General features: G+C 42.4%; 1 protein-coding gene across 1 annotated transcript in view; it reads right to left on the reverse strand.

The window, feature by feature from the left end:
* The window catches only part of HEMGN (hemogen), a 37,808-nt gene extending 14,339 nt beyond the window's left edge, over nt 1-23,469 (reverse strand). The window contains exon 1 of the mRNA XM_059073264.2: nt 23,394-23,469. Coding sequence (XP_058929247.1) covers nt 23,394-23,469 — 76 coding nt within the window. The remainder of the gene's footprint in view (nt 1-23,393) is intronic.
* Between the last annotated feature and the right edge of the window lie 1,758 nt (nt 23,470-25,227).

Raw genomic sequence — 25,227 nt, forward strand, 5'->3', positions numbered from 1 at the left:
AAATTAATTAATTAATTAATTTTTTGAAAAGAAGAAAGAAAAGTGAGCATGGAATGATAGGATAAGGAACAAGGGGAGAAAGTTGATGGTGGTTGCTATTTTAAACAGGGTGACAGTTGTTCGGGACTGAAGGAAGTGAGGGGCCAGCCAGGCTGCCATCTGGGAGGGCACTGTAGGCAGAGAGGCACAGGCAAATGGCCTGAGGTGAGGGAGTGGTAGGAAGTGGGTTCAGAGAGGTAGCTTATTGCCCCTTGTAGGGATGTCTACTCTGACTGAGATGGATAGTCATGGGATGGTTTTGAACAGAGGATTGATGCCATCTGACTTTTTAAAAAAAATTTTTGGCAACGCTGCTTGGCATGAGGGATCTTAGTTCCCCAACCAGGGATCAAACCTGCGCCTGCTGCAGTGGGAAGCATGAAGTCTTAACCACTGGACCTCCAAGGAAGTCCCTGGCATATTTTTCAAGGATGATTCTATGTAAAGAACAGACCGTGGGGACAGGGGAGGAGGTGGAAGCAGGGAGACCAGTTAGAAGGATCCTGCAGAATCCAGATGATTAAGGCTTGGACAGTGATGGGAGTGATGAAGAAGTGGTCAGACTCTGGAGTAGCTTACAAACTGGATATGCAGTGAGTGATAAAGAATCAAAGACTATGACAAGGGTTTCGGTCTGAGCAACTGGAAAGGTGGAGATACCATTAACAGACAAAGAAGACTGGGGGGAGCAGGCTTGCAGGAGATGATCAGGAGTTTAGTTTTGGACATGCTAATAGATTAGGGAAAAAACAGCAAAGGAGCAGCCAGTGAGGCAGAGAATAACCAGGAAAGTGTAGTGTTCTGGAAGTGAAGTGGAAAAAATGTTTTAAGGAGGAGGGAGTGATCAACCTGTCAAATTTTGCTAATAGGTAGATAGAAGGAGGACTGAGAATTTCCCTAACAATTTCTTTCCTAAGAATTTAATTAATTATGGATTGGAGCCCAGAAAGGTTAAGTGACTTAGCCAAGGACGTACAGGCAGGACCACCAACATAACTTGCAGGGCCCAGTCCCAAGCTGTGACGAAGTGAGAGAGTGGCATGGACATATATACACTACCAAACGTAGGGTGGATAGCTAGTGGGAAGCAGCCGCATAGCACAGGGAGATCAGCTTGGTGCTTTGTGACCACCTAGAGGGGTGGGATAGGGAGGGTGGGAGGGAGGGAGACGAAAGAGGGAAGAGTTATGGGAACATGTGCATATGTATAACTGATTCACTTTGTTGTAAAGCAGAAGCTAACACACCATTGTAAAGCAATTATACTCCAATAAAGATGTTTAAAAAAAAAGAATTTCAAGACAGCTACAGCAGAATATCAGAATGTCAAACCTATCACAGGGCCACTTTCACAAGTGCTTCCCTGAATCTTTGTGACAAACTTATAAAATAGCTATTAGTATCCTCGTTTTTCAGATCAAGGCACTGGTGCTCAGAGTGTAAAGTGATTTTACTAGGGTCACAGAGCTAGACTGGTAGTTTTGAGCATGAAACCTGAGTCTGCAGCCTCCAAGTCTGGCCTTCTTCCTACGAGACCAAACTAGATATTGAGGGAGAGAATTGTTTTCCTTCCTCCTGACCCATCTGGAGCACATTTAAGTAAGTATTGAGGCCTTGTTCATGCATTTCAGAGGCCTGGTTGAACTGGGCAGATGTGGGAGGGAGGGAAAAACATTGCTAAGAACTTCTGCCCTGGGGCTCTTTATGATGGGGGTGAAAAGGGAGCACTGGATACTATTCAGTGAGAAACTTGACCTAATAAAAGTGCCCCCAAACTGATGTAGTTTTAGGCCATATTGATAGAATTATAGAAAAGAGGACGATCACTTTGCTACACTTTGGTTTGTCATCCCATACACCGAGTGTTATGCTGTGAAGACCATGTGAATGGAATTTGAAAATGTGTAGAAAAAAAGAGCAAGGGGCCTTCCCTGGTGGTGCAGTGGTTGAGAGTCCGCCTGCCGATGCAGGGGACACGGGTTCGTGCCCCGGTCCAGGAGGATCCCACATGCCGCGGAGCGGCTAGGCCCGTGAGCCATGGCCGCTGAGCCTGCGCGTCTGGAGCCTGTGCTCCGCAACGGGAGAGGCCACAACAGTGAGAGGCCCGAGTACCGCAAAATAAATAAATAAATAAAATTTTAAAAGAGCAAGGTATTTGGGACTCTACCATTTCCTGGCTGTGTAATTTGGGGGAAAATCTCTCAATTCTTTCTGATTCTCAGTTTCTTCCCTTATAAAACAGAGAAAAAGTAATACCTCCCAGGGATTCTAGGGATTCTGGGAGGATAAAAGAGATCATGACAGCTTTCTATAAAATGAAAAGCACTGTGCAGATAGACATGCCATAAACTCAGGCAGTGTTAATAGTATTATTAGAAGTGTTCTAATGCACTCCATTGTCCTGGAGTGCATTTGGGTGGAAAAGTCAAGAAAGGGAAGCTATCATACACTTTTTTCTTAGTGTTCTTTCCTTGCTAAAATACTTTTTCAAACCTTTTAAATTATTTTCAAGGAGTTGATCATGCTTTGTTTTCCTTAGTGGAGAAGGAGAGTTTCTGGTTTCCCTCTCTCTCACAGCCTGTTGATGCATGATAAATAAGTTCTGTCTCTGCTGAAACAGATGCTACTGTACACATACAGATAACACGGTCTATGACTTTAGAATGGCTGTAACCCAACTTTCAATTTAGTTTGTTCCAAAGTCCCTCCTCCAGCCTCCTCCACCAGTATTGCTTTCTATTTCTTAATGAAGAGACAATAAGCATTTCTGAATAAACATTGATGTGTGGTCATTTATCTGGGGAAGAACAAGTCTGCTCCCACCTTGAGCTCCCATCACATCTCTGTCCTCACATTCCTGAACTTCCAGAACTAACAGTGTACTCTCAAGTCAACTGCTTCTTTTCCCCACATAACTTCTTCTTTCTTTTGCATCCACAATCTAGTTTTCTCTTCCATATATTGTTCTCTCGTAAGTCAGCAATGATTCCTAATGGCCAAGTCCAGTGGTCCCTTCTCACTTCTCTCTCTCTGTGACTTCACTGTAGCTCACGATTCCTCCGAGCACTTCTGTCACACTCTTCTTGGCTTCTATGGTAATGTGTTCTTCATCCCTCCTTCCTCCCCCTCCTCCTCCTCCACACACTTCTCTTTTACTCCTCTAGCTATGAGAAGTACTTCCCAAGGATGACTCCTCTGAGTCTTTTCTCTCTCACTCTTAGACAGTCAATCCAACTGTATACCTTTAGCTATTACCTTTATGCAGATATCTTCTAAATAATTACCAGTCTGAGTTGTAAGATCACATTTGCAAGTGTCTCTTGAATATCATTGTTTACCTGAATATCCCACTGCACCTTAAACTTAGCATAGCAAAAGGCAAATATATCTTCCCCCTAAAACCAGTCTCTCCTATGCTTTATTTCTGCCGTTGTTAACTATTCTACTATAGAAGAGCAGCACCTTGTTCCTGGACATCCAGTTCTAATTGGCAATCCAGTTCAGAATTGTCTTTGCCTCTGCCTCCACCTCCTCACTTTGCTTCTCACATCCAGTTGGACACAGTTCTGAGTTTATTCTTCCCAATGTCCTACATGCTTACTCCCTCTTTTCCTTTCCCATACCACCATCCCAGAGGGGGACCTCAACTTCTCATTGGAAGTATTGGAGAAGCTTCCTAAGTGGTTTATTTGCTTCTATCTCCCCTCACCTTCCCCAGATTGTCCTGCACAAATAGCCAGAACACTCCCCATAAAGCTGGCTCAGAACTGGTCTCTACCCCGTTTAGAATCCCATAAAGTCTCAGTATTATGTGTAGTATTAAGACTAAATTTGTCAGTCTGGCATTTAAAGCCAACTTCCCAATCTTGTCTCCCATTACTTGCCTGAAAATACCCGATGTTCCAATTAAATAGTGCCACTTGCCCTCCCTGTTTGGCTTTGATTCTTTCTAACACCCACAGTACCTTTATTCACACCTCCTTGCCGTTCAGTGCTCTTCACTTGTGTCTGCTCATCCAGATGGTGAGTGCCCCCATCACAAAGCCTTTGGTGATGACGATGATATATTAGCTACTCTACAAACACATAATGGGTACCTGACATGTTACAAACATTATCTCATTTGGTTCTTCTAACTAATGTTATCCCCATTTCATTGATAAGGAAATTAAGGTTTAAAGAAGTTAGGTTATATCCCAAGGTCACATAAGCTCACAGGTGCTGTAGTTAGGGCTCAAAACCAAAGCAGTCTGACTCTAAAGTTCACAGATTTAACCATTCTTTTCTACTACCTTTGCCTACACAGAGGTGATCTCTCCTTTTTGAGCTGTAGTGTCACTTGATCTGAGCCTCTTGTATGATAAATATCACATAATATTTATTTTATTGTTCACATGTACACATCTTTTCTATAATGTTCATTCAGCAAACATTTATTTCTTGCCAGCCCCTTTACTAAGAATTGGAGACATAGAGAAGAGTCAAACAGGAGTCCTTTCCTCCAAGGAACTCAGTCTAATTGAGGGTGATAGACAATAAGTAAATCTGAATTTAGACTATAATACAGTATGATCATTTTAACATCAATATTTCCAAATGTTCTAAGAGTAGAGGTGGAGTGCTTAATTCTGCTGTCGTAGAAGTAGAAAGATAAAGATATTATACTGTGTATCCTCTAGCTATAATCCTCTTTATTCATAACTGCCTTAAAATGACTCTGCATTGGTCAACAAGTAGAATTGGAAAAATGATGAGGCTCTATGTGTGTAACAGTATGATGTGTTCTTTTCACTTTACAATAGTGTTAACCTTTTCCCCTTTTATTAATTTCACAGAAATAATAATAATAGCTAATATTTATTGAGTACCTGCTTATCATATACCAGGTGGTCTTCTAAGTACTTTATATATGATAGTTCATTTAGTCTTTACAACAGCTTTTAAGGTAGGTATTACTAATATCCCTATTTTGTAGATGAAGAAACTGAAGCACAGGTATTGAACCTGTGCCCTAAGTCAAACATCTAGTAAGTGGCAAAGCTGGGTGGTTTGGATCTAAGAGGCCATATGCTTAACCACCTTGCTCTCCTGCCTCTCAATTCTATTTCTTTCATATTTAATAAAATAAGGCAGCAATATATATTCTTTTTTGATCCTCTCTCCCTCCTTTCTTTCCCACTTCCCTCTCCCTCATCCTCTCCCTCTTTCTGCAATTTGTTGACTATCTGATCTGTGTCCCAAAGTGTGTAGGGTGCTGGGAATATAAAGGCAAATAGGAAAAACAGCATACATAGAAAATTAAGGGAACACAGAGGAGGGACATCTAACCAAGATGAAAAGATAAGGTCAAAGCAGTCTTACTGGAATAGGTGATCTTGAGCTTAGTTTTGAGGGTGAATAGGAATTAACTACTATGATACAATCAGGCTCAGAGGAACAAACACAGGCTCCAGAGTCAGAACTAAGTTCATTCAAATCAGGTTCTGTGTGGCCAGAATCTTCCACCCTCATTTCCCTCATATATGGAATGGGTATTATGACACCTACCTTTCATGACTATTATGAGAATTAAGAATGATGACGATTGGAAAGAATCTGGCACATAGCAGACCTTACTGCTCTGGCTGTCATTATGATTGTTCATAATCTCAATAACAATAAGTGAAATAGAACTGCTAAATAATAAAGCTAAGCAAGGCATGAGAGTTATTTTATAGATAAGGAGGTCCAGAGGGGGCCGATGTCACACAGGCCTAGTGGCAGCTAGAACCATAATCCAGATCCTCTGAGAGTTCTGTCATTTTCCCTTTACCTGCCTGCTATTCCGAACTCTTCTGTCTACAAGTCAATCTACCTTATCCCCTGGTTTGATGAAGTATTTCCCAAACTTTCCAATTGTTACATTCTCTCTTCATGATTTTTGCCATATTCTTGTAATAACATCTTCTGTATTATTATTTACTTAATGTTTTCCTTCAAATCAACTTATTTTTCCTAAAAGTATTTAAAATGGAAACTTTATATCACCAATGGAAAACCAACAATATCACCTGTGAAATCACAGGTTTGTGGTATAACAAATTATAATTCTTCTAAGGTACATTAAAATAAATACTGAACTATTAAAGTGAAAGATGTTTCATCTGAAATTATCTGCGCTGCCCCAAGTGGAATGAATGCATATCACCTCTTGGGAAATGCTGGCCTATGTAATTAATCAGTGAATTCTTTTCATTTCACAGAATTTCTAGATCATGTCCAAATTATCCTAAAACCAAACTGCCCTTTGCAGGAACTGTTTTATAATTCAAAAGGGACTGAGCAAAAGACTGGATTCATTCCCTGGCCTGCCACTGACCCACTGTTATCCATATCAGCTACTCTCCACAGGGTCTCTATTTGAACACTAAACTTTCCTATTTTTGCTCTTTATTCACTCCTTGGAGTTTTATCTACTCAGGCATAGAATATGTACTAGAACCTAACATGATGCTTTAGTCTTATTAATTTGGAAACTTCAACTCCCTGCTTCCAGCAGATTCTATCCCCTGGGCTTGAAGTTTAGAGTTTGCATAACCTAGATGAGTCTCTGCCCAAAAGTGAACACTGCTGAAGAATTGCAGCCTTCCAAATGGTTCAGCGCCAGTGCTGAATGTTATATTATACGTTCAAGTAAATGGTCGTCACCTGAACCAGTTGAGGTAGAGATGACTCTGGCTAGAACTCTGCCACTAGGTGGACATAAAAGGCAATTGCACCATTCTCACCTGTCAACTAGGTCTTGAGCTTTGGTTCCAGCACACTCCCTTGGAGGCAGCCTGCCTTGCTCCCTAATTCTCTGACACTCTCCGTTCCCCCTCCCTGCAAGTCCTCCTCTGGGTGAGTTCGCATCGGGCATGTTTGCATACCAAACGCTTAGCTAATTGATATTCTGTCACAATCTGTTCAACAAATGTTAGGCTTTCTTGTATTTTGGGTTTGTGCATGGTGTGTGTGTGTGTGTGTGTGTGTGTGTGTGTGTGTGTGTGTGTGTGTGTGTGTGTTTTAGTGACACTTTGGTTGTATTTTTAGCCAGAGAGAAGAGAAGGAGTTACTTTAGCAGGCAGAAAATGTATTGTCAGGTCTTTCTTCCCTGGCATTCTCCTAAGTGGCTGTGAGCACCTTTAACAGATGGAGCTCAGGATGTGATCAGATCTGATTTCATCAGCGTATATCCTGGGCAAGTTCAATGTGAGGATGAAGACTTCCTTTGTGTTTCTTTATGTTTTGTATTGTCACCCTTTATTGTTAGCACTCTCATCTCATTTTAGGGAAGCCAGAGTTGCTCAGACACCTGTGTGGGAGTCATGTAGCAAAGTCTGATGTTCCACTGGAAGAAAAGAGGGTGCAGGTCTGCCCCAGCGCTTTGGAATGAGCCCTCCCCTCCCCGTCAGCAACAAGCACATCTATTCTTAAGTGTCAGAATGTTCTTGTTAATCAAGAGAGAAATTAAAAGAAACCCAGACAGAATTGCCATCTTCAGACACTGCCAGCAATACCCAGAATTACCCATAATCCTTCTATCTGATGGGCTTGGTCTTCTTGATGAAAATAAAATAGGATGTTACATGTTATTCCTGCCATAGCCTTCATTATTAAAATTGGATACTATGCTTCACTTCTCAGGAAACACTAACTAATAAGAGCAATTATCACCCTGAAGAGTGTGTGGTGCAGCAGATAGAGCCTGGACTCTTGGATCAGAAGATAAGTAGGGTATCTATTTCCACAGAGCTGCTATTAACTTCTGTTTTTACCCAGTTCAGATGGGTGTACAATACTTTGTGCTCATGCAAAGAGACTGGACAGAATTATCAGGCAGAATTTAAATAATTTGGTCCATCCAACCAAGACAGATCTTCCTTTCTAGAAAATCCTACTCCTACCCTGATCTATGGGAAATTCCATTCCCATATCCCACTAACAAATGTGGCACCCACATGGATTCAGTCATCTCTCTGAGGAGGAATGAGTAGAATGAAACATCACTAATCCAGTCAATTCAATTCCCCTTTACTGGGAATTAAATTAAGATCTCAATAAGACACAACAGTTCTGCTTTCTAGTCTTATATAGAAATGATGCCTTTAGCTCTAAATCCTAGTTATCTCTGACAGAGGAAGTGAACAATTGATCAAGTAATAGAGTTGCTACAGTGTAGGGAGTAGGAGTGGAAAGATAAGATTGATGAGTAGGTGATACAATATGTAAGTAATGGGCTTGAGACTTTCTAGTAAGTCAGACAGGGATGCTTGACTGGGCAGGAGAGCTATTTGTTTTGTAAGTTACTTGCAAACTGGTAATTGTACTTTATGGAGTTACGTGAACCTGGGACACAGGAAACACTAAATTTCATAGAATTGAAATTCTATGAAATTTTCTTCGCTGGAAGAAATCTTCAATGTCATCTAGTCAAATTTCCCAAGAGCTGTCTGAAAGCCCTGTGTGGACTCAATTTACTAGAAAATGTTTCTGATTTCAAAAATTTTATTAAAGAAAACCCCACAGAGGGACTTCCCTGGTGGCGCAGTGGTTAAGAATCTGCCTGCTGATGCAGGGGAACACCGGTTCTTCCTGGTCCAGGAAGATCCCACATGCTGCGGAGCAACTAAGCCCGTGAGCCACAACTACTGAGCCTGCGTGCCACAACTACTGAAGCCCATGCTCCTAGAGCCCGTGCTCTGCAGCAAGAGAAGCCACTGCAATGAGAAGCCCGTGCACCGTAACGAAGAGTAGCCCCCGCTTGCCTCAACTAGAGAAAGCCTATGCGCAGCAACGAAGACCCAACGCAGCCAAAAATAAATAAATAAATAAATAAATAAATAGTTTAAAACTGCAGAAATTTTTACAAGTAACCCCATATGTTATAGTCCTGATTATTACTTCACAACCCTGGGAAAGTCACTTCATTTTAGCAGGCCTTTGCTCAAAACATGACCTTGGGCAAGTCACTTCACCTCTCTGGATATTAGTTTCCTTATCTACAAATAACCCCAGCTCTGTCTTGCCTGCCCCTCAGGGTGGATAACAGGCTCAAGAAGATGATAAAAGTGGAAGGTTCTGGTAACCACAGGGTATGCTGTACTTTCTAAAACATAAGAAGTGTTGCTACCAGCTCCTACATTCCCCCTCCAGCAACATCCCAATGCTAAGCAAGAGTAGCAATGTTTCATCCCTCTCCATTCTATTAAGATGTTTCTCCCCCTTGCCCATAATTCTCCCCCACAGAATTACCCACAGATGGGTCCCTACAGGAATATTCTCCAAGAGGTCCTGTGTTTTTTTCATGAAAGACAAAGAATGGGCTTGTGCGAGTCGCAAAGTCTGAGAGGGAACGAGCTGCACGCATACAGGGAGGCTTTCAGTGGGAGCAGCTGCAGGCCTTTTGCTTTTCTGCTCATCCTCAGCTACCAGTGCCACTTGGCCCTAGGCCTCTATCAGCAAGGGTGAACCCCAAGGAGCACGGCAGCTCCACACAGAGGACCCTCATAGCAGAACCTCATAATGGCACAGATTATTGTTCATTCTAACAGGCATTTAGTAAGTGTTTGTTGTGAGTCAGGTCCTGTGCTTGCCACAGTGGGTAAGAGATGAGTCAGATATGCTGCCTGCCCTTGAGACCTCACAGTTTAGTGGGAGAAACAGACTCATGAGTGTCATATACAGACTGGGTTATGACCAAAGCCCACACAGCATTTGGGAACAGGTGATGGATCACTTAAGTCTGTCTGAGGGCTCAGGCTGGGCTTCTCAGAAGAGATAAGATTTAAATGTTACGTTAACAAAGGTGTTGAAATTCTCCAGGGGGATTAAAGGTGGTGGGGGGTGCATTTCAGACAGAGGGAGGTGCAATATACAAAGGCACAGAGATGTGAAAAGGCATCTTGGTTCTGGGCACAGTAACAGAGAAGCTGGAATGTGTACTACACACCAGGGAATGGAAAGACCTGAAGCCAGAGAGGTAGCTGGGGGCCCAAGGAGAGGCTTTTATGATGTCATGGGGAGCCACTGAGGGGTTTTAGGGAGGAGAATGCCATAATCAGGTAATGTTCTTAGAGCATTTAGGTGACAATAAGGGGGGTGGGTGGGAAAGGAGAGAGAAGACAAATTCACTGAGGGTATTAAAGGAAAGGACAGATTCTAGAGAGATTTAGAAGGTAGAAATGACAGATCTTATTGTGAGAAATTCAGCACAGAAAATCGAAAGAGAAAGACAGCCGACTGAAAATTTAGTGAGGGTCCACAGGTAAGATGACAAGATATCTTGTATCAAGCAAATCACACCCTGACTTCCATTTCTTTCTCTTTTTTTTTAAATGTTGGGGGTAGGAGTTTTTATTAATTAATTAATTTATTTTTGCTGTGTTGGGTCTTCGTTTCTGTGTGAGGGCTTTCTCTAGTTGTGGCAAGCGGGGGCCACTCTTCATCGCGGTGAGCGGGTCTCTCTCTATCGCGGCCTCTCTTGTTGCGGAGCACAGGCTCCACACGTGCAGGCTCAGTAGTTGTAGCTCACAAGCCTAGTTGCTCTGCGGCATGTGGGATACTCCCAGACCAGGGCTCGAACCTGTGTCCTCTGCATTAGCAGGCAGATTCTCAACCACTGCGCCATCAGGGAAGCCCCTGACTTCCATTTCTTGATGGCCTGGCCAAGATGGCCTATGTAATATTTATGGACAGGAGGTCAAAGCTTTCATTACAAATTATTTTTACAGCTACAGAGGTAGATTCAGCAGATCTGGCTGGCTAGGCCAGTGTTTCCCTCCTTTCCCTCCTGCCCCAAAGCTAATTGCTTTGTCAAGGAGGATGCCTTCCCCAGATAGAGAAAGGCCACATTTTGCTTAAGGATTGACAAATAGCTATGCCAGGATCTCCATACTAAGTCCTATCCAGATCCACGCATTACCACAAAGAACTGCATAACTCAGAATGCTTGGCTGCCTATAGCATACCATCACAGACCACACATGTGGCGAATTCCCAGAAGAATTGATATATGAGCTGGGTCTTGAAGAAAGCAAAGGAAAAATAAGCACATTAAAATGACATCCTACCTGGTTTGGCCCCTTTTTTAGAAGTACACCTAGAATGTTCTAGAGCAGAGCTGTCCAATAGAACTTTCCACAATGATGGGAATGTTCTTCTGTGTGATCCAATATGGTAGCCACTAGTCACATGTGACTATGGAACACTGTAAATGTGGCTGATGTGACGGAGGAACTGATTTTTTTAAATATTATTTTAAAATTTATTTATTTATTTATCCATTTATTTATTTTTGGCTGCCTTGGTCTTTGTTGCTCTGTGCAGGCTTTCTCTAGTTTCGGCAAACGGTGGCTACTCTTCGTTGAGGTGTGCGGGCTTCTCATTGCAGTGGCTTCTCTTGTTGCAGAGCATGGGCTCTAGGCGTGCGGGCTTCAGTAGTTGTGGTGCACAGGCTTAATTGCTCCGTGGCATGTGGGATCTTCCCAGACCAAGGCTCGAGCCCATGTCCCCTGCATTGGCAGGCGGATTCTTGACCACTGCGCCACCAGGGAAGTCCCAGGAACTGAGTTTTTAATTTAATTTTTATGAATTTAAATTAAAATAGCCACCTGTAGCTAGTGGCCACCATGTTGAATAGCACAGCTCTGAAGCCCACTTAGCAAGCCTAGATTCTGTTTCCCACGCTTATTCTTTTTTTTTTTTTTTTTTTTTTTTTCCAGTACGCGGGCCTCTCACTGTTGTGGCCTCTCCCGTTGCGGAGCACAGGCTCTGCACGCGCAGGCTCAGCAGCCATGGCTCCCGGGCCCAGCCGCTCCGTGGCATGTGGGATCCTCCCAGACCGGGGCACGAACCTGTGTCCCCTGCATCAGCAGGCAGACTCTCAACCACTGTGCCACCAGGGAAGCCCTCCCACGCTTATTCTTTGCTTCATTCTCCATGCCTGTCTCTGTTCTCTTCTGCCTAGTCCCTCCAGGTTGATATACTAATTGACTACCTTCTAGCTTCCAACCTTGGTCCTGTTTCCTGGTTATTGATTTCCTCTCTCTCTCATCACAGCAGAACCCTGGACTATCTTCCATTTGACTCATACCTTAATACCTTCCAACTTGTGCTGGAGTGTGGGCCTAGAGGAAGTTACTTCAGAGAACCTGTCCTGCCACGTTGGGCTCTCCACCAGGCCTTATCCTCTCCCTTCCTTCTTTTCCTCAGTTTCTTTTCTAGGCCACTTTAACCAGCTAGTTAGTAACCTGGAATATTCTTTGGTGTTTTCCCTCCCTGACAGCTTGAGTTAGAGGATGGAACAGTTGGAGGATGGAGGTGTGTATATTGGGGCTGGGGAGGGAGGCTTATAACTGGTTGAACAAACACTTTGATTTGAGGTCTCTGGAAATAGGTGAAGGGCTCCATCCTGAGGCCTTTTCTGTCAGGCTTTTTAAACTTTGATTTATATACAGACAGCAATATTGATAGATTGATTACACCTGTGGATGGAAAGGATAGATTCAGGATACAAAAAAGGGTCTTGGGGCTTCCCTGGTGGCGCAGTGGTTGAGAATCCGCTTGCCGATGCAGGGGACACGGGTTCGTGCCCCGGTCCGGGAAGATCCCACATGCCGCAGAGCGGCTGGGCCCGTGAGCCATGGCCACTGAGCCTGCGCGTCCGGAGCCTGTGCTCCGCAACGGGAGAGGCCACAACAGTGAGAGGCCCGCGTTCCACAAAAAAAATAAAATAAAAAGGGTCTTGATAGGCCAAAGCATTGGGCCAAATTTAACAGGATGCAATGTAATGGTGACAAATCTCAGATCCTGCTTTGGGGTCTAAATGGTTAATTGCCTAAGTACCAATATATGGCTTAGAAGACTTGGTAGTTTTAGCTAATTAGGAATCAGTAACGGATAACAAGAAAGGAATATCCTCTTGGAAAGCACTAATAGAATCATATCCAACAAGAGAATTCACGTCCAACAGAGACCTGCTCAATTCCACCCTGACCAGACCACACGTTGATCACTGTTTCAGATTCTGAGCACCTCACTCTTTTTTTAAAAGGTGAACATTGACAAGCTGAATGACCACAGTGGCAAAGGGACTGGTAACCTGTCCTATAAGGACCTGGGACAATTGAGCCTTACAAGAGCAGACCATGGGGACAAGGTCACTGTCCTAAATCTCTAAAGGGCAGTCACAGAACGGAAAGCAGACATGCTTTACGTGGCTCCAGAGGGCAGAGCAAAAACAAACGGCTCAGTATGAAGAAAATGTTTCCAGTTGTCAGAGCTGTGATTTGGGCAGTTTAACCTGCAGAGGGAGAGTTTGGTAGAGACCCTGGAGAAACGATGTTAAACATACCCCAAAGCCAGTCTGCTCAAATATTGACTGTCTCCACAGTGATGGATAGCTAATTCAAAATGTGTAGGCCCCATACATGCTGACCCCATTTAGCTTCCAGGTTCTGTACTAAGTGTTAACTCCTCATTCTAGCTCACATTCTCGTTAAATAACCTGGGCTCCTTGTAAGTGGAAAACCGGTTTGAGCACAGAACCTCTAGCACCAAGCAGAATGGCAACATAATTTTAGCTCCTGAGCAAATGGGTCTCACAGTAGCGTGAGTTCAGTGTACGCATTAACATTTGAATATGCTGTATAATAAGCGTGCTGATTACTCTGAGAAGAATACTTGAAGAATAAAATAAGCTGTGATCATTAGAGGAGAAAAGGGCTAGCAATTTATGGCATGGCTGCTGCTTGATATTCCAAAGTACATGACAGCTCTCATCACAGGTAAAAGATAATTACTGTGATTATAGAATGTAATGACAATGGCAGGAAGTGATCAGAATTTTACTGGAAACCAGTTTGTGGTATAGTTTCTTACCACATTCAGATTTATAACTTATAAAAATGTGTCCCCATTTGGTTGTTTGGTTCCTCTGGGCAGTTTGAATGTGAATCCATTGTAATCTCAACTTTGCAGGAAGTGGCCGACCAAGTTTTCACGGGAAATGAGAAGCTGAGGTGTGGAGGCCTCAGGTTGGACGTGGGGACATGACAATCACCTTGTGCTGGGAGAGAAGCTGTAATGGGGAGCTGGCTGGTGCCCCACACCTTGGATGACCTAGACCAGCAGTTCTCAAAGCCTGCTTCTGCAGACCTCTGGGGGATCCTGATACTCTTCCAGGAGGTCCATAAGATCAAAATTATTTTCGTAATAATATTAAGATGTTACTTGGCTTTTTCACAGTATTGAAATACTTCAAATTATATGACTCAACTTATATGAAATGTCCAAAATAGGCAAATCTATAGAGACAGAAAGCAGATAAGGAGTTGCCCAGGGTAACGGGAGGCCAGAAGGTGGAGTGACTGCTTAATGGGTATGGGGTTTCCCTCGGGGTGATGAAAATGTTCTGGAACTAAGTAGTGGTGGTGGTTTCATAACTAAATGCTACTGAATTGTATATTTTTAAATGGTTAAAATGGTGAACTTTATGTTATATAAATTTTACCACAGTAAAAAAGTCCAAAAATAAATAAATAAATAAAGCATTAAAAAGAAAAACTAATCTTTTAGAGTTCTGACTACCTGCTCTTCACTGCAAATACTCCTATATACCCTGGCTCCTCCTTTACCTCCTCAGAGCAGTTTCTCAGAGCTGAGAGGTTTCGTCCTGTGCTTTTGCCCTCAGTTTTATTAGCCAAATAAAACATAATTATCAACTTTTATGTTGTGCATTTTTTTCAGTCAACATGACAAAAGAAAAAAATGGCTAATAATAGTAAGTAAATGAAAGAGATCCATTCTTATGACTTGTTATATGTTTCCATATAATTTTTCAGACCTCATAGCATGTTAGAGCTAGGAGAGACCTCAGTTACCTCCTTATGCAAGTTGGAAATAGGGCAGGGGAATTCCAAGGTAATCCTGTGGAAGAAATATGCATCAGGAGCTAAAGAGGAGAGACCAGGAGTAGAGAACAGTCTCCCAGGAGCAGATAGAATGCATAAGATAATAAAGACAGAAAGGGTAGCTGAAGATGATTATCAACCAGCATTTAGGAAACCCCCTACCCAGAAGAAAGGCCAGAGGAAGGCAAGAGAACTAGGAGATGGGAGAGTCCCAGAGCAGGGCAAGATGCCCCAGTGCATGCATTATCAACCGGGGATACACAGAGTTTCAAATCAAAGAGCACTTCAAAGCTTCCCACAAAAACCAGTTGCAGTGTCTTGTCCCATCCCACCCTGACAGAGCCCCCAGAGGCAACTACTGCCAACATTTGTAGCTATTTCTTCTGATGTTTACCTCATGTTTATAGACACATGCTCTGTTCTATGTCTCGGTTTTTCCACTTTAGACATTATCTATTGACTTCATATTATTAGAAGATTAGGATTTAGCTCTCTGCTACCACCTCTAAAAGCCAAGTGGGCACTAGTAAACTGGAAACCGAGTGACCCATCTTAAAGGGAGGCAGCTGCTATTCAGCGGGTAATTGCCAGGGAATGTAGCTCTGCAATGCAGAATGTGTCAAAGTATGTTCATTTGTAAGTAATTAAAACACAACCAGAAAACTGACTTAAGATGAAGCTCACACTAAAAGTCCAGGTAATTTAAGCTTCAGGGTTGGTTTGATTCAGCAGAGCACCAGTGTTATCAAAGCTGACCTTGATATGAGATGGTGAAGGACAAGTCCCAGAGCTCCTTGTCCATATCCAGAGAGATACAGGTCACTTCTGAAAGCCTCCTTCTCAGGAGTCCTAGCAACTCTCTATTAATCTGGATTGAGTCTTATGCCTGTAGGAGATACTATGGGGCTCAGCCCAGGTCCCCTCTTCAGGGGGAACACATCCATCCCTCAGCTGCTGGGAATAGTCTTGCTCTCAGCCTTAGGTAAACACTTACCCCAAGGTTTTACACCCTCTTCCAGGGTGCAGCCTGAGGCCTGTGACTGGCTGATGTGGGAAAACAAATGTCTGGCCCCCTTACTTTAGTTTGGGACAACTCTGAAGGGCCATCCCCATTCCTGAGTTCCTGGGATCAGCTGAGGCTTTGGTTGTAACTACATTGCCCCTACTTTGCTGGTCGGCTTCTCTCCACCCCCACCCTTGTCTTCTTCAGGTCCCCATAGGTGTGTGTCCTAAGGACACTCCTCAGTAAGCCTTCTGCATGCAGCTCCCCATCTCGGATTCTGTTTCCAAGGAACCCAGTCTTGAAACCGTGCTTGTTTCTGAGTCAACAAAGGTGACAAAAGGTAGGGCTATGCTGATGGATTAGGACTAATTTGCATGCCCTGTTCTAGAACCAGGGGTGAGATCAGCCTCTCCCAACAGCACATAGGCTGAGCCAGAGAGGATAGGGACTGGAACAAAGCTTTGAATTGTTTGCTAAAAAGGGAAGAATCATATTGGGGAGGCAGCTGCAAAGACCTTTTGATCTTTCCAGAAAGGTCAGAAACAGTTTATGTAAACAAACAAACAAAAAACTCATGATGGGCTTCCCTGGTGGCGCAGTGGTTGAGAATCCGCCTGCCGATGCAGGAGACACGGGTTCGTGCCCTGGTGCGGGAAGATCCCACATGCCGCGGAGCAACTAAGCCCGTGAGCCATGGCCGCTAGGCCTGCGCGTCCGGAGCCTGTGCTCTGCAACGGGAGAGGCCACAACAGTGAGAGGCCCGCATACCGCAAAAAAAAAAAAAAAAAAAAAAAAAAAAAAACTCATGATGTTTTAATGTCGAAAACGAATTGATATATTTTTAAACACTATTAAGAGCCAACAAGACATGGTCTAATACTGGCCTGCATTTCAGCAGTTTGCAACCTTGGCCAGAGAGAACATAGGTGTAGTTTGTAGCCCCAGAGAGCTAAGCTGGCACTAACAGTGATCATGAAGTCAAGACTTCAGCTCAACCTAAGGAACAGTTTCCTAATGATTTGAGTAAGATGAAAACGGAATGAAGCACCTCGGGAGGAGATGAGCTCCTTGGCACCAAAGGCCATTGGTTTTTGGGGTTTTTTTAAAATTAATTTATTAATTATTTTTGGCTGTGCTGGGTCTTCGTTTCTGTGCGAGGGCTTTCTCCAGTTGCGGCAAGCGGGGACCACTCTTCATCGCTGTGCACGGGCCTCTCACTGTAGCGGCCTCTCTTGTTGCGGAGCACAAGCTCCAGACGCACAGGCTCAGTAGTTGTGGCTCACGGGCCTAGTTGCTCCGCGGCATGTGGGATCTCCCCAGACCAGGGCTCGAACCCGTGTCCTCTGCATTGGCAGGTGGATTCTCAACCACTGAGCCACCAGGGAAGCCTCAAAGGCCATTGTTTGAGTCTTGTTAGAATTTGAACTATATGATCTTTGAGTTCCTATTCATTGAATAGCAACTTTATCCATATAAAGTAGATATCCATATAAAGTGGATCCACTTTATCCATATAAAGTGGATATAACTTTGTCCATATAAAGTGCCGTGTATACATAAAATACCACTGATACACCCTTTGGCTAATGTCAGCAGCAAACAGCAATGGGATTGCACCAATGGTTCTACTGAAACACAGCTCAATTTTCTTTTCTGGAAAACACACTCCACTTGACTCATTGCTTCTGGATACTTCAGTATCAAAGGAAATAAAAGGTGAAAAGAGAAGCACGTGATTCTTTGCCCTGCTCCTGTCTTAGATACAAAAATGTCGCCAGCAAATCCTTTACAGATATCACGTTATGAGACCCTCTGTTGCTTAGAAGTTAGCATTATATTCTAGCATGTCAGAGCTTGAAGCATCTCAAAGATCATGCAGTCTTACTCTTTCATTCAATAGAAGACACAGAGAAGAGAAGGAACCCACCTGAATGACACAGAAAAGCCAGGACCAGGATCCAGATCTCTTTACTCTCAGAGCAGAGTTCTCTCACTGCAACCCAAAACCCATTTTTTGTCATTAAGGTGAAATAATTTGCTATTGTCAGCTATCCTGGAGTGATAGGACTTCTGGGCTAATGGACCTCAAGATTCTCACAGACAGAAGGTAGCCAGGCTCTGTCCTTTTCAGCAGTCTAGAATGCCTAATCATTTGTAGAGATAGCTTATTTGATTCTGTTTAGGATTTTCTTTTTAAAAGGTAATATGCTCACATGGTTAAAAAAAAAAAGGTGTTCACTAAAAGTTTCACTGCCATTTCTTCCCCCATCCCTCTTACCCCCTCCTACAGGTGATTTCTCTTATTAGTTTCTTGTGAACCATTATAAGAAATTTGAAGTCACTTCCCCTGATTCTCAAAACGATCTGGTAGGGTGGGGATATTTACTCACCTTCATTTCACCTATGAGGAAACCGAGACTTAGGGAGCCTAAGCAAGTGAAAGAATGAAAAACTAAGCAAGTCCAAACTCAGTGTTCTTTCCGCAATTTCGCTATGCCTTTCAATAGCTCCAAGGTGTGTATAAAAGGTACAAGTGGGCATGGAAGGCAGCTGAGCCACTAATCAGAGCTCCTTAAACTTCCCAACAGGACAGAGCTTGCAGAGGGAGCGACTGGCCCAAGGTGAAAGAGACATCTGCCTGGTGGACATCTGCCCACCAGGCAGATGTCTACCCGGAAATAACATTTGTTTCATCCTGCCCCTTCATCCCATACACCTAATCTGTCACAAAGCCCTGTCAAGTTTTCCTGTGAAATATTTATCCCATCTGTTCCTCCTTTTCTCTTTTCACAGCAAAAACTCTGGTGCAAACTTCAGTTACCTCACATTGGGTTATTGTCACAGGCTTTTAATTGGTCTCCTGGTGCACAAATAGCTTCAACCTAAATGAGCATGTATTACATCCAATTTCCATTTATAACACGTGTGTAAATGATGCTGGTCCTTCATAAAGCCTAAATCTTAATCTTTCAAGTCCACTCAGCGGAAACAACCTCATTAGCGTGTTAGTAAAAAGGGTCATGTAAAGAAGACTTGCTCTAGCTCAGAAACAAGGCTGGTCTTGAGAAAGAAGAGACTTGTTAAGAAAATGAATAAATAAATAGCAATGTTATTCATACACTGGAATCATACTCATCAAGAAAAAGAAGCGAGCTACTGATGCATTCATTAACCCAGATGAATCTCAAAAATATGCTGAGGGAAAGAAGTCAGACACACGAGAGTACAGGTATATGATTTCATTCATATGAAGTCCAAGAACATGCAAAATCGTCTCTTGGGGATATAATTTAGAACAAGTGTTGCCTCTGATGGGGCACTGGAAGGGATACAGGGGGATGCGATAGCAGTGCTTTCTATCTTGATCGGGGTGTTGGTTACACAGGTGAACACCTTTGTTAAGACTCACCAACTATATGCTTAACACCTGTGCATTTTACTGTAATTATTCCTCAATTTAAGAGAGAGAGAAAGAGAGAGGAGAAAAAGAGAGTGAGAGGGAGGCCGACCTGCTCAGCCTGTTGCAGAAAGAAGAACCCAGATGTCCAAACACAGTGGCTTCTGAGTGGCCCCCTGCACTCTCTCAACTTCTCTCTAAAACACATCAGAGGGGTGGGATAGGGACGGTGGGAGGAAGGGAGACGCAAAAGGGAAGAGATATAGGGATATATGTATATGTATAGCTGATTCACTTTGTTATAAAGCAGAAGCTAACACACCATTGTAAAGCAATCATACTCCAATAAAATGTTAAAAAAATTAAAAATAAAACACATTTGAAGAAAGCGGGAAATTAGGAATCTCCCAACACTGTACAAAATCTGACAGAAATGTAATGCCAGAATATTGGCAACATCTCTACCCTTATAAAGTGCACGTTGCAGCTGTATGAAGAAAATACAACCCAATTTTGAGCCCCTATCACGCCCACCTCCATCCCAGGAGCAGAGTGCCCCAGAAGAGGCAGGAAGGCCCTTGGCCCCTCCCACACCGTCTGTCCTCTGGGCTCTGGGAACCTCCAGCCCTTTCGGAATAGATCTCAGGCAGGCAGAACACCTTTTCCCAGCATCCACACCCACTGTCAGGGGCCACCTCTAACAGCTCGCAAGCTTTTTGATTTAAATGTCATTTGTTTCCGAGTAATAAAGGAGAGAGTTTTAAACGCAAAAAAAGACTACTACGGAGCTTGTTACCAAAACAGCATTCTCCTGCCTGGCCCCTCCCACTTTCCTCCCTCTTCTCCAGAGACAGCAACTTCAATTCTTTTAGCTCTTGTCTCTGGTGTTCGCCTTCTTTTATATAAATAATGTGGTTATATTACATCCAATGTTTTTTGAACATTAACTATTGACTTCCTACTATGAAAAATAAGGATTTAGCGCTCAGGTCCTCACTCCCACACAGCTTTGACTTCCCACCTCCTTTCAGTGTTGGTTATTTATGTTATGTGACTACATAATGTTTACAGATGAGCCATATAACATATTGTAATTATATTTCTTGTACAACTTTTTATTTTTCCTGGAGTTAAGAATGACCTCTTTTTATTGTTTTCATTTCTCTGTCAAAGCTGCAAAGTCATCTCTCAATGTGGCTGCACAGGAGGTAATCTTCATGTTTATTTTCCAGCATACCTCCTGGAGCCCCCGTCCTCTGTTTCCATCTGTATTGGGTTGTCCTCGAGGCCCACTACAGCTGCCCTTAAGGGAGGGTATTCTCCAGTAGCTTCCTGAGAAAGGGTGCGTGGAGGGTTAATATTTTGAGATCTTGAATGTGTGAAAATATTTTTATTCTACTCTCACTCTTGAATGACAGTTTGGCTGTGTGTTACGTTCTAAGAGGAGGATACTTTTCCTCAGGATTTCCTCAGAAGGCATCAATTCCTCCATTGTCTTCTACTTCCCCGTGGTCTATTAAGTCTCACACCATTTTGATTTTTGATTCTTTCATTATGACTTTTTTCTCTCTTAGGACACTTTCAGGATCTCTGGTTTTCTGATTTTCATTATAATATGCCTTGATGGGCCATTTCAACCTGGAAATCCAAAGGAATTGTGTTGTATTATTGCTTGATAATTTCATCCTTTACAGCCGTAGGTACTGAAAATACTGGCATTCGGAGGTCTCTCAATGGAAATGCCTGCTTGCTTCCTGATCACCGTGGAGTGATACCCACAAGTCTCTAAGACCTATCAGTACATCAGAGTTTCCAGTCATCTGTTTAGCCCCTCTCTCATAAATATGAACAGACATTCAAGGATGGTCAGGTACTCAGGAAAGACTTGTGAAAATTAACAAAAGGAAACCTCACTAAAATGGAGCTGGGAGGCCAGAGGGGGAGCTCTCATGTACATACCATGCAACATCCATAGAGATCCTGACAAGTAGAGACCTACCTTGCATCTCTAGCAAGAAGTGACACCACTATACCACCTTGGGAGGAAGAAAGATTTCTCCTTGCCTGGCAACAGCTCAGCCAGTGGAAGGCCACTATACTTCAAAGTCCCAGTTTCCTGTAATGGACTTTTTGTTTTTAACAGCCCCTCCCAATTTCCCCTTCTTGTCTATAAAAGAGTCTCCTTTCTTTTTCTTAACTGGACTTGCATGTGGTTCACCATAGTTGTGTGTCCTGAGTTGCAATTCTTTGCTGCTCCCAAATAAACTCGTTTTGCTGGTAAAATAACCGGCTGTTTTATTGTTTTGAGTTAACAGACTAGAGCCAGAAATCTGAGTTAGTAAAAAGGAACTTGGAGAAAATGGAGACAATTCAGATATCAGAATAAAACTTTATCTTCTCAAAGAGAAGAGATGTTACATCAATGAAATAAAAACAGGATGCTATGAAAAATGAATAATTATAAAGACAAAAACGTGCCCTTGGAAATTATAGCTAAAACAAAAGAAATTTGGTTATCTTAGATGCTCACTCTTAAACCAGTCGCTTTGGACTTCCCTCGTGGCGCAGTGGTTAAGAATCCGCCTGCCAGGGCTTCCCAGGTGGCGCAGTGGTTGAGAGTCCGCCTGCCGATGCAGGGGACACGGGTTCGTGCCCCGGTCCGGGAAGATCCCACGTGCCGCGGAGCAGCTGGGCCCGTAAGCCGTGGCCGCTGAGCCTGCGCGTCCGGAGCCTGTGCTCCGCAACGGGAGAGGCCACAACAGTGAGAGGCCCGCATACCGCAAAATAAATACATAAATAAATAAAATTAAAAAAAAAAAAAAGAATCCGCCTGCCAATGCAGCGGACATGGGTTCAATCTCTGGGCCGGGAAGATCCCACATGCCACGGAGCAACTAAGCTCATGCACCACGACTACTAAGCCTGCGCTCTAGAGCCTGCGAGCCACAACTACTGAAGCCCGCGCGCCTAGAGCCCGTGCTCTGCAACAAGAGAAGCCACCGCAATTAGAAGCCCGTGCACGTCAGCGAAAAGTAGCCCCCGCTCACCGCAACTAGAGAAAGCCCACGCACAGCAACGAAGACCCAACGCAGCCAAAAATAAATAAATAAATAATTTTTTAAAAAAAATAAAAAATAAACCAGTCACTTTCCTCAGAAAAGAATCCTCCAATCTCCTGCCTTTGGAGATTAGCTATTAGCATTCTGGAACTAAGTGGGGAAAGGGGAGTTGGAGGGGTATGTCACCATTTGGGATGTAGACTTCCACTTAATTCCCTCCATTTTATTTTTTCTCTCTTTCTTGAACTCTGATTAGTCGGATATTGGACCTCCTGGACTGAACCTTTGACTTTATTTGTCCTTTAGTATATTTCATTACCTTTTTGTTCTACTTTCTGGGAAAATTTCCTCAACTTTATCTTTAAATCCTTTTAAGGATTTGGGAGGATGTGGAGATAAGCATGTGAGTTAAATCCATCATGACTAACCAGAAATCCTTCTGATATCATTTTACATCTTGACTGATGGTACAGCTGACTCTTGAACAACACGAGGGTTAGGGTTGCCGATACACCCTGAAGTTGAAAATCCATGTATAACTTTACAGTCGGCCCTCCACATCCAATCTGCATCCACGGATTCAATGAACTTTATATTGTATAGGACTGTAATTTGTATTTATTGAAAAAAAATTCACGTATAAGTGGTCCCCCACAGTACGAACCTGCATTGTTCAAGGGTCAAGTGTGGGGATTTCCCTGCTTGTCCAGTGGTTAAGATTCCACACTTCTACTGCACAGGGCACAGGTTCAATCCCTGGTCAGGGAACTAAGATCCCACACGCTGCATAGTGAGGCAAAAAAAAAAAAAAAAAAAAAGGGTCAACTGTGTATTCTTCCAGGGAAGAATGATAATAGGGAGGGAAATAATATAATATGGAGGGTAGCATAGGACTAGTGGTGGCGCTGTGCATTCTGAAAGGTATGTTCTCCACTTCTACATGGTTAATGCAGATGCACTCTCACCTAGGCCTGGTGTCCCCGAGTCCAGTGCCGCTCTGAGCCCATGTCTCCAGAGAATAAACTTCTGGTCTTCTGTCATTTGTCCACTGACTTTCCATTTGCTAAACTGTCCCAGAGGGGTACTGGTGAGATAGAAAAATAAGTGAACAGAGAAGGAGGTCCAGAAATAGACTTAAGAATATGTAAGGAAAAAAAAGAATATGTAAGAACTTAGTATGTGTTAAGGGTCACATTTCATGTTCATTGGGGGAAAGATGATTATTTAACACATGGTATTGGGACAAGTAGCTAACCGTTAAAAATAAAGAAAATTAGACCTTTACTTCAAGGCATACATTAAAATATTAATCTATATAGATTATAGATTTCACATAAAAATGAAACCAGAAGTATCAGATGAAAATATAGGTGAATATTGATATAGTCTTAAGGTGGGAAAGGCTCTCATGACATGACAGCAATAACCATAAAGATCAATTTTATCCTAAACAAAATTTGAAATTTTTCTTCATCACCCTCCCCAGTATGTGTTTGTGTTCGTATAAATACATACATATGTAAAAGTTTAAAAGCAAACAACAAGTGGGGAAAATAGTTTGAACATTAATGTCAGACTAAGGGTTAATATTCTTAATATATACAGAGCACTTATTAATAAATAATTTTAAAATACCAACAGGACATAAACAGGTAACTTATAAAGGAAAACAAACTCCTTATAAATACCTGAAAAAAAATATTCAGCCCCATTAGTTATATAAACAAGTACAAATTAAAGTAAAACTGAGATATCATTGTCAACTTACCTAATTGATAAAAAATTTTTACAATTTTATTGAGATGTAACTCAGTTACCATAAAGTTCACTTCTAAAGTGGACAATTCAGTAGTTTTTAGTATGTTCAGAGAGTTGTGCAACCATCACTACTATCAAATTCCAGAGCATTCCTGTTATCCCAAAAAGAAACCCCATACTCATTAGAAGTCACTCCCTATTACTCCCAGCCTTTGGCGACCACTAATCTATTTTCTGTCTCTATGGGTTTGCTTTTTTTAGACATTCCATATAAATGGAGTCATACACTATGTGGTCATCTTGCTTGACTTCTTTCAGCTAACATATTTTTAAGGTTCATCCATGTTGAAGCACATATCAGTACTTCGTTCCTTCTCATGTCTGAAAAAAATTCCACTGTATGTATATACTACATTTTGTTTATCTATTCTGTTATGGATAAACAACCAAAACGTCCAGTTTATGGACATTTCAGTTGTTTCCAATTTATGACAATTATAAATAATGCTGCTGTAAACATTCACGTACAAATTTCGTATGGACATATATTTTTATTCTCTTGGGTATATAACTAACAGTGAAACTGCTGGCTCTATGTTTAACTTTTTGAGGAACTGCCAAGCTGTTTTCCACAGCAGCTGCACCATTTTACATTCTCACAAGCAATGCACAAGGGTTCCAATTTTTCCACATCCTCACCAACACTTGCTGTCCATCATTTTAATTATAGCCATTCTAGTAAGTGTGAAGTGTTATCTCATTGTGGTTTTGATTTTCATTTCCCGAATGCCTAATAACATTAAGTTTCTTTTTGTGCTTATTGGCCATTTGTATATCTTCTTTGGAGAAATGTCTATTCAAATTCTCTGCCCATTTTTAATTGGGTTATTTGTCTTTTTTGTTGTTGAGCTCTAATAGTTCTTTATCTATTCTGGATACAAGTCCCTTATTAGATATATGATTCACATATATTTTCTTTCATTCCATGCATTGTCTTTTCACTTTCTTGATGATATCATTTGAAGCACGAAAGTTTTAAAT

Source organism: Kogia breviceps, chromosome 8, assembly GCF_026419965.1.
Source record: "Kogia breviceps isolate mKogBre1 chromosome 8, mKogBre1 haplotype 1, whole genome shotgun sequence".
NCBI classification, from domain to species: Eukaryota; Metazoa; Chordata; class Mammalia; order Artiodactyla; family Physeteridae; genus Kogia; species Kogia breviceps.